This window comes from Branchiostoma lanceolatum, chromosome 12 (assembly GCF_035083965.1).
Source record: "Branchiostoma lanceolatum isolate klBraLanc5 chromosome 12, klBraLanc5.hap2, whole genome shotgun sequence".
Classification (NCBI taxonomy): Eukaryota; Metazoa; Chordata; class Leptocardii; order Amphioxiformes; family Branchiostomatidae; genus Branchiostoma; species Branchiostoma lanceolatum.
In genome coordinates, this window is record NC_089733.1 from 17,133,157 (window position 1) to 17,142,790 (window position 9,634).

A 9,634-nucleotide genomic window follows, 5' to 3' on the forward strand; every position below is an offset into this window, starting at 1 on the left:
CCGATGTACCTGCCCTTATTACATCTTTTTGTCATTGATTAATTCGGGAAAATCTGCAGTGAATATATTTTGTTTTTTTGCCCACGACTGGTTATAGTCAAGACAGACTTGCCCCCTCCTAGTTTCCCCTGCATGTGGAACATTCATTAAAACAACTACAAGATCTAACTTGGCCAAATTTCGTGTATATAAGATTTCAAAACTATGCGGTTAATTCTTGTGTTAAATATTTTCATTTAAAGCTGCAACTGACTAGAAACTGTCCGCTAGGCACGCACAGGATAACACTCTGTACATGTCCACCGCTATCAATGTTACAACAACCGCGTAAACCGTGGCTAGAATTTTATATACTGTGTTTATTTCGCGTTCGTTGTTTTGTCCTTTACCCTTTGAAACGAGCAAACCTCGACACAAATCCAAAGGGAGTTGTCTTTTCCACAAATGTACATATGGGATACATTCGATAAGGTCGCTGCTACTACGTGATCCAGCAACCACGTTTTGGATGACGTTCGTTTTGGTTTGGATTCTTTCCGACGCATGGCTAAATATTGTTTTCGTATGTATCATTTGTTGTAACTTCTACATGCTAAAATGTCGTATGGTTTGCTTCTTTTTGTTGTTGCTAATTCAGTACATATTTACCACTCGTTCAGTAGAGGTTGCCATGCAATTGTGACTGAGAAAATGTAGCTTAAAAAGTAGAAATAGGTAACGGTTAGAAAATGAATACCTCCCTACAACCATTACATTCGTTATTCGGAGATATGTACACTTGCTTCTGAGACCATAATTGAAATTCTTGTTTGCCTCTATAGAAAAAAACAAAACATGAAAACTGTGTTAACTGAAAAACAGCGGAAGCATTGCTTATCAAAGTATTAAACAAATGTCGTATCTTGCATATTTCAAGGAAACAAATATCTAAGGTCTTTTTAAGATGTTCACTTTTGCTCTACATATCTACACTATCAAGAGCCAAACTGTAACAAAGATTTTCTTAAAACGATTGACAATTTAGAATGGTTGACAATTTAAAATCTGACCTGGATGTACTTTTCCCACCGCCGCATTCCAAATAGGGTAAAATCGTCTAAAAGTGACTAAAAAAAATAGACAATGATAGAATTTCACTTTTCTTGAAAGCCTCAACGTTTTTCATGCTTCATTTATTACGTGTATATTCCAACGAAAATGTCAGTTAGTCTCTGATAGTCAGGGGAAAATAAATATTGCATTGCCATGGAAAATGAATGTCTGTGTCAAGGACAACTCAATCAGGTTTTACGTGGATTAATCCTATTCTTGTTATTGGTTCCAGCAATGTGTTCAGGAAATGTGATATTGAATTATAAATAAGTCGTACAACTCCCATGAATAGTCGAGGTTGGGGGTTAGAGTGCCAAGACAATGAATAACAAGCAACCTGTTGTGTGGTCGTGAATTTTAACATTGACATATCTTTACATCATAACCTGTACGTTCAAGCAATATACACGTAGAAACCAATGGATAAAACAACTGCAATCATCGGTCTGTTTCAAATATCGAATCTGTGCAGACCCTAGAGTGTTAAACGTGGAGTAAACGCGTTAGGTTCTTTTGTAGTAATGTTAAAATCGCACCACATCAACACTGAGCATAGTTAACATCGGTTCAAGTTTTGACAGGTAAAAATGTGTTAAAAGATGTAATTTATAACTACGTGACAAAACGATGTGTTATGTGAATAGGTTTTGTGTTCATCTTTTCACTTTCATGAAGTATCTTCAAAGCGTTTTTCAATACATCAAACACGTGTGACAACACGTAAACAAAATATGGGCGAACATACATTTGTATAACATAGCATCGACCCGGTCACAAAAGGTCATTCCAATCATCTATCTGAGAGGTGAATTCCTTATTGGAAAATTTATTCCTGACTTTTGGCGAAGTTCTCCGCTAAATGTAACTTGGGTGAGTTATGTATTGCTTATTTTGGAGAGTCACCTCACGTTGCCTGGCCAATGGCGCCAATTGGTAGCAGGCGATCACATGACTACTACTGGCCCGAGGATTCATTTCGACAAGCCGAGATTTCCATGCCGCTCGCGAGAGGGTCTCCCTAGTCGTCGGTCGTCGTTGTAAATACATCTTGGAGTATGGAGACTGCTACGGGCATCAATGGACCGCTGTGGGCTCCGACAGGCTACTCCATCTCCAGCATGCAGGACACAAATTTCTGGTCCAGGGGAGGGAGCGAGATGGCCTACGGGGACAGGTTACCCCCACGCCGAGACTTTTTCATGAGCGGCCCGGCGACTTCCACCACCTGCACCTACAGCCAGAACGTTCGCCTCGTGGAGGGGCCTCACCGCGCTCCACACCACTCCCCCGACAAATACTCACAGGTGGATTTTCCACGTGACGAACCCTTCCAGCCAGTGGTGCTGCCGCCAGCCAGCGGACCCCTCCATCCACCCTTCACCTATTCCCCACAGTTATGTCAACTCGACCACTTCCTGGAGTCCTGGCAGCGGAGCAGGGAGGCAACCAAACCAGCGGAGACCATCGGTATATAGTACACAACGTGTTCTTATCTTATAGTCTTGTACTTCCCAAACCTATCGATCTGTCTTCATCGAACTGCTTACACCATTCTACCGTGTCACAATAGACCGACACGCCAATTACAGGGATTTCTGCACAGTTGATTTCTTCTTGTTACTGAAGTCTAGTTACCACCGACGTTATAGTCTAATAAATCATCCAACTCCGTACGGATACCTCTTCAATGTATTTCCGTGGAATAGTAATTCAACGTCCTCCTTAACTCCATACCCATGTTTTCTTCATGGTTATTTAATGTATTTTGTAACACAATACAAAGTGGCATGAGATTATTTGCAGCAACAGTTGGTTCGGTACATCGTATTCATTTTGCTAAATGTCTCTGTTTAGTGCAATACTTGGTAGTAGCTTTTTGATAGCTTGTTTAAAAACCGTTTAATAGACTATGCATTTAGAGACGAGCTCAACAGCCCCAATAGAAATAGATTCCCCAAAGCCTGATATAAGACTAGCTTGCGTCGTTTATATATTCATCGTCGATGTTAACTAAGGATAAGAGATGAGTATATCTTCGTCGTCTTATAGGAACTGTTGGTCATGCGTCGTGTTAGGTTGAAGAAGTTTGTCTGTGGGAAAATTTCTTAGAATATGAAAAGGCTTGTCTTTCCCAATCTCCCTTGGTATGTATGATAATGAAAATGGCATGTCTCAGAATATCTGCAGGACAAACAAATCCAATGGTAAGATCAAGCATTGCCTGCTTCTTAGGTCGCAGCAGCAGTGATGTTCTAAGAAAAAGACCCGTCAAGTTGTATTCCTACTACCACTTAAAGGTAGCAGTAAGGACCTGTCCTGTATCTCTTATAGATGTCAATCATTATCATGGGCCACTTTGTACCTGACTAGCTTCCCCCTGACCGAGATTCCATCTTAACGTTAAGAAGCAGCGCTGACCCACCGGTTGATTCGCTACCAACTGTAGCCTCCCATCGTATACTCGGGAACATGCACCGTGTGGTATTTCCAATGGCACCTGTTGCAGGGAAACCCACAAAATGTTGTTAAAAAACCCTGAGCAAGTAATTGATGCAACATTGTCTTGCCACCTGTTACAGTGGTGTATATTCTAATAAAGCGTGTTATGGGGCTGGTAGAACATGTAGCCTCACTAAGGGCCGGCGATAAATGCGGTCGTGAGTTTGGTTTTGGCAGTAAGTGTCATCTATAAAACGTTGTGCCAATAGTTCACGCTGATTCAAGGAATGCTGAGGGCATGTTTGTGGCTTTTAAAATACTCACAGCGTCTTTCTGTGGAGAGAGTCTTCGAGATAGTCTTCATTGCAAGGCCCATGAATGACATCTGTCTTTAGTATTGCCGTGAAGTCTTAGTGTCCGTGTTTCTTTCTTTTTGATTTTGTAAGTTTAATAGTGGCATCAAAGCATTTATGAATCTCTATTGATAGATCTAGTTAAAGCTGGTGACCTTACAACCCTTCCATTGTGTCCACTACACATTTCAATTAAGAGAGAAATTCAGATGTCGCCGTAGGATATTTATCACCTACGTTCATGATACTTCAAGCGGGTGCTTCAGAGTCATGTCTAACAAGATACGTTAGATTTCTGAACCAACAAGTTTAAGCGTTATTTATCATTTTGTACTCATGTGCATTTTCTCTGCCTTGTTTTCGCAGCTCACCAAAATGGCGGAGGGTCCTTGACAAAACCAGTTCGGCCCAAGAGGCGCCCTTACTCCAAGTACCAGCTCAACGAGCTTGAAAACGAGTACGTCCAGAACCAGTACATCAGTAGAGACAAGAGGCTACAGCTCTCACAGAAGCTCAACCTTACAGAAAGACAGGTAAGCGCCTTCCTCTGGATAGTTTAGCTCGTAGTGTTATTTTTGACCTTTGACATTCGTTCAGATGGAATTCGTATCCTTCAGATTTTCCATTCATTCTCCTTTAGGCTTGAAACATAGCTGTATTCGTCAAATAACGAGTTTGTTCTAAATTGATAATAATGTGCCAGATGCCTATGCTATATGAATGAGAGTGTATTAAGCCACAAACATTGACCCAAACATCGGGGCGTGACTAAATAGTTCCCCCTGTTCGGAGAGCGGGTGCTGTAGTACGCATGTGTACCTCTTGGGGTCGCTGCTGCAACTGCTGTCAGGACGTACGAAGGCCTGAACCGTCACAGCGAAAGCTCTTCTTCAGACTATTTCCAAGCTTCCGAACCATCCCAAGCCTTCTCCAAACTATCTTCGTGCCTTCTAGAAATCATTTTCCAGACCATCTTAAAGCCTCTTAGTAACTATTTCCAAGCCTAATTAAGACCATTTCCAAGACGTCTCCAAACCATTTCGAACGCAGCGCCGAGACTCGCAAGGAGGCACGACTTTCCAGGGTAGCCCTAGGAACCCAGGCTCACTGTGTACACTGGACGGTCCCTGGTGGGTCAAGGGTCACTTGAGAACACGGCATCATGCTGTCAGTCAGTTCAGACCTAGTATATGGCAGTATTTGTCTTAAGTGTCCACAGTTTAAGCATCCCATGTTGATTATCTAAAAAAAAGTTACATGTATTCCACAACGCCAGTATTGTATGGTTTCTTTATTATCTAAAACATTTGCTTGACCGCATAGTTTGAGGAGGATCCATCCGATGTTAAGTCACATGACAATATCCAGAGGATTTGGGAGAAGGAGTAGACTTGCCATCATGTACCGTTTGATGTGTGTATGTGTGGGCGGAGAAAGTATTCGACCTCACTACTGTGTCCTCTCAGACATAGAGTTTGCCTAGCGGTCGCCTCTTGAGACATAGTTTCCTTTCCTGGATTCTTTTTGGTAAATATCAATGATCAAATCCAATTCTATACGTTAAACTACATGCCACAAATTTAGCTTGATAGTTTCAAATTTCAAGTTCAGACCAAAGTCACCCTTGTTGCAGGTGATAGGCAGTAGAATTAAAGAAACTCGTCCACCAGGCAGAAGATTTTAAAGTTGGTAACTATCTACTAGTGTTGTAGCTGCCATTCTTTCAGAGAAAAAAACTGATTTGCTAACTCCTTGGATAATTCATAAAACAACCAGTCACCGAGTGTTGCCCATGGTCCTCACTGATTCCTATATACTGACAATGTATGAGATTTCAATACTATTTAATCTGTAATTGTAACATAATAATAGTTAATATCTAAACTTCGCAAATGTCAGTCCGTCCAACGTGTTGTGCGAACGGCTAATCATCATCATCATACATCCGGAGAACTTTCTCCGGTGAGCAAACTACATAAAGCAATTCCAGTTGTTTTTGTCCTTCAAGGCAGACACCTATGAAGACCCTGTGAGGCCAGTGTCTCTTTCGATCATTTTAGAGCAGCTAAAATCGCTACTTAGAGATACAATGTCATGACAATGAGGACCATTGACACACAAGGGACTGTCCACTGTACACGGAGACTGGATGTTAAGGGCCAGTGTGGTTCACGAAAGGTACCATTCCGTGCTGCTTTGGAAATCTTGCCATCGGCCCACGCCTCTTTGGCACAAGTCTCGATGCTGCGTTACGTTCTAAATGGTATGAGGAAGTTTTGGGAATGGTCTGGAGAAGATTTTGAATTTTTGCTTTGGAAGTCTTGGAAATCGTTTTGAGAAAGCCTTTCAATGGTTTTGAGAAGTCCTGAAAATCACATTCAGAAGGCTTGGAAATGACTTCGAAAAGGCTCGGAATTGTTTGGAAATGGCTTGATGAAGGCTTGCAAATGGTCTGGAGAAGGCTTGAAAATAGTCTCTGGAGAAATGGTCAGGAGTAGCTCTCTCGCTGTGATGATCTAGGCCTTCGTAGTTATCAGTGTTCATCAGGGCTCCTTTCCACTGACACTGATGTTTTGACCAGACCTGTGTAGCAAAGTCTGGCGTTTGCCTTTGTAAAGTGCAAAATAGGACACTATAGACGACAGGATTTTGACAAAACAACCCGTGCTACTCTCTACATGATATTCTAGTAACCATACATTCGTATTTAGCAATCGTAGGTTCTGCTACAGTTAGTAGTGATATATGTTACCTAAAATATTTCAAATTTTATTTAAAAAAACCTGAGAAAACGTCAATGTGTTTGCAAGAATCATTGAAACTCAAGTTTCATGATGCTTGATTGTCTAGCCTGGAGTCCGGCCTGAGCGGAGGTTGGGTAGCGGACTAGAGCTGATAAGGCTGGACTCCAGGCTATGATTGTCAGGAAGCTGTCTGTGTGTACACAGTTTTTTTTTCATCCTCCACCAGGTCAAGATCTGGTTCCAAAACCGCCGCATCAAGCAGAAGAAACTGGACCGACGGAATAGCGAGATGTGCCCCTAAAGAACCCCCCACCACTTGTACAAATCCTCCTTCATAGCACAATCTATTAATTATAAGTCACGTATACCTACATTATATTATTGTTATGTATATGCAAAAAAAACGCAACTTAATATGAGAGATATTTTGACAAAGATGTTTTTTGAAAAATATGATCAACATGTTCCAGTGTGGATATTAAAGCATACTTATATCTTGCCGTCTTCTTGAGCGTTTACGGATGTAATGTAAAGTTCCGCACGCTCAATATATGCTGTTACATTTGCTACATTTTGTCCACTACTACATCTATATCCGTATTTGAAAAACAAACTTACTGTAGCTGTAGTTGGCGCACATGTTTTCCTAGTGTATCGAGTTTTTTTTTTGCACCATAGAGAAGAAAAGTCACTTATCATAATGTTATACTTAGTTCCTTATCACTTTTTCCTTATCACAATGCAACATTTATGTTCCTAACACATATCATTCAAACTTTCATTTGACGTTAGAAAGTTGAAAGCTTTGTTCAGTTACTTCCGTTCCGGAAGATTCTACGACGTGTCAAATGTCTACCTTGTGCCAAAATTTGGCCTACCGTACTTTGGATAGCCCGGAAAAAGGTGTATGTACGTACGTGGGGTTAGAGTTAACGATAACACAGTCCAAGGGTATGATGTTGTAGGAAAGGTTAACTACAGGTGCAATGTATTTACTGTATACACCACAATCACTAGAGGGGAAGTGTATTCGTACCGTTTGATCGTTTGGTCAGTCAAAAGTTTATAATAAACTTCTCAACGGCTTGGAACTTCTGGTATTTCTTTCAGAAAATAGTGAGTGAAGAAAGAATAGGACTACTGGCAGCAATTCTTCATATAAGACTTCCAATTCTTTCCTGAATGCCAAACAAATAAACTCCCATCTACTTGTAACGTGTATAGGGGTAGTACTAGAATCTGTCTCTCGTGTCGGCCATTCTTGCCCAGCTTTTAATGCGAATTCTACACCCTCAACCCATTGATTGATCCTTCTGCACACACCCCACGTGAATGAAATATGGCCGAGTAAACGCATAATGATGATTCGCTCCCTTGAGAGTTTGCGGTCCTTCTGTATCTGCATAGCCGGTATAACCGCCCTTCGACGTGACACACCAGCTTCGCAGGCACGCGGCGCGGCAGCCGCTGGTTATATTACACTGAACGGCCCTTGTTTCCCAGGAAGGCAGTCCCAAAGGAAAACACAACTGCCGTGTCCTGAACTGACTCTCGTGACCAGACAGATCAGAAATAAAACCAGATGATCCTGTTTGCCCCAGCGTGAGTCTGGGGCAATGACATTTCAGAAGTACCGTCAGCTGTTTCATCAACATTTAGAAAAGCAAGGGTACCTCGAACTCTATGTCGACTTCTCTTTTGTACCATGAGTCGTCTAAAAATAGATTTGACATTGTATATGAGTACCCGGGCAAAGGGTCAGATAAAAAACACATATTTATTCCGCCATGTTTACTCATTTGAAAGCAAAAATTACATGTGCAGCTGTACACGTCCTTTGAAGAGTAGGAATTTCTGATCACAAGCAGTTCATAACCAACTCTAAGTTTTGTGCGTTCCTTTTGGTCGCCCCAGTTGAACGTGTATAAACACGTGTGCTGTAAGTTGATATGCTGAAATAGCGTTACTAACTATGCAGACGAATCCAATTAGAACAGACGACAGCACTCTTCCAGGCTATCGAACGTAAAACGCTCGATTTTTTTCCAGTCTGTGCGTCCAGGTAAACGGGCACGGTCTGTTGGGCAGGAGACGGATGTTTGCATTGATGGATCAGACTTCATAAGATACATGTGGCGCCACCATACCGACCCTGGAGCACCATACAGGACACTATTCAGCCATCGGGGTGTGTTCATCTGGGTGCTCTGATACAGCAATGTTAACATGGCGGGCATATACACATTAACCAGTTTCTTCATTACCAAATTTCGGGGCAGTTAGATAATAATGATAATAATTACTTTAATGCACAACAATTGTACAAGGTACAATGTGTGACATCTACTGATATAGCTTAACGTGGTTCTAACGTCACATCGATTGATATTAAAAATAAACGACTTTATTCATTTCCATATGTTCCTTCAGAGAGCTATGTTCATTATTGTCGCGAGGGGTTGGACGTACCTGCGAATCTATGACGCGTATTGTTGTTATCTATCTTTTACCTACTTAGTTTTTCAACCAGTCTCGTGCAAACACAACAAGATTGTATCTCATGGTTATTACTTGTAATACTCATTGGGCGAGAAAATAGAGGACTATCCCCTTTGTGTTGAAGAGTGGTCGTTTAAGCGTTACAACAAAAATACTTGGCAGCAATGTTGTTTAGGGTACAGCCTTGCATTTCTTAAGTGATTGTCTGCCTACGGTGTTTGAAACCATGGCTGAGAGGCACAGACGTTACGGCAAATGGGGCGAAGTTGCTGAAAGGGGCGCATAAAAGTTAACCTTATAATTATTTTCCGTTACGGCTGTCACAATAAATATGAAGGATGGAAGAGCGAATATAGCCGTTGACTTTTGGAAAGTTAGTTGTTTGTTTTATAACTTTGGAGGATGGTGTTACAAAATCACAGAGTTAGGCATTGCAGTTTCTTCACATGGAATTGATGGGATTTGCGGGTATTAATGCGCTATGTATTGGGTTGCCACAATATATCA

The 9,634-nt window shown here is 41.4% G+C and overlaps 1 protein-coding gene across 1 annotated transcript; it reads left to right on the forward strand.

The window, feature by feature from the left end:
- Positions 1 to 1,840: 1,840 nt before the first annotated feature.
- On the forward strand, positions 1,841 to 7,719 carry LOC136446605 (homeobox protein Hox-D11-like). The gene is made up of 3 exons (XM_066445058.1): positions 1,841 to 2,559; positions 4,251 to 4,417; positions 6,855 to 7,719. The coding sequence occupies exons 1-3, from the start codon at positions 2,148 to 2,150 to the stop codon at positions 6,927 to 6,929; spliced, it is 654 nt and encodes a 217-aa protein (XP_066301155.1). The 5' UTR covers positions 1,841 to 2,147; the 3' UTR covers positions 6,930 to 7,719.
- Positions 7,720 to 9,634: the final 1,915 nt, after the last annotated feature.

Bases quoted from the DNA above. Each gene is read 5' to 3' on its own strand.
- LOC136446605 (XM_066445058.1), top strand. From the start codon at position 2,148: ATGGAGACTGCTACGGGCATCAATGGACCGCTGTGGGCTCCGACAGGC. The intron at 2,560-4,250 runs GTATATAGTACA...TTGTTTTCGCAG, and splicing joins CAAACCAGCGGAGACCATCG to CTCACCAAAATGGCGGAGGG. The intron at 4,418-6,854 runs GTAAGCGCCTTC...ATCCTCCACCAG, and splicing joins TCAACCTTACAGAAAGACAG to GTCAAGATCTGGTTCCAAAA.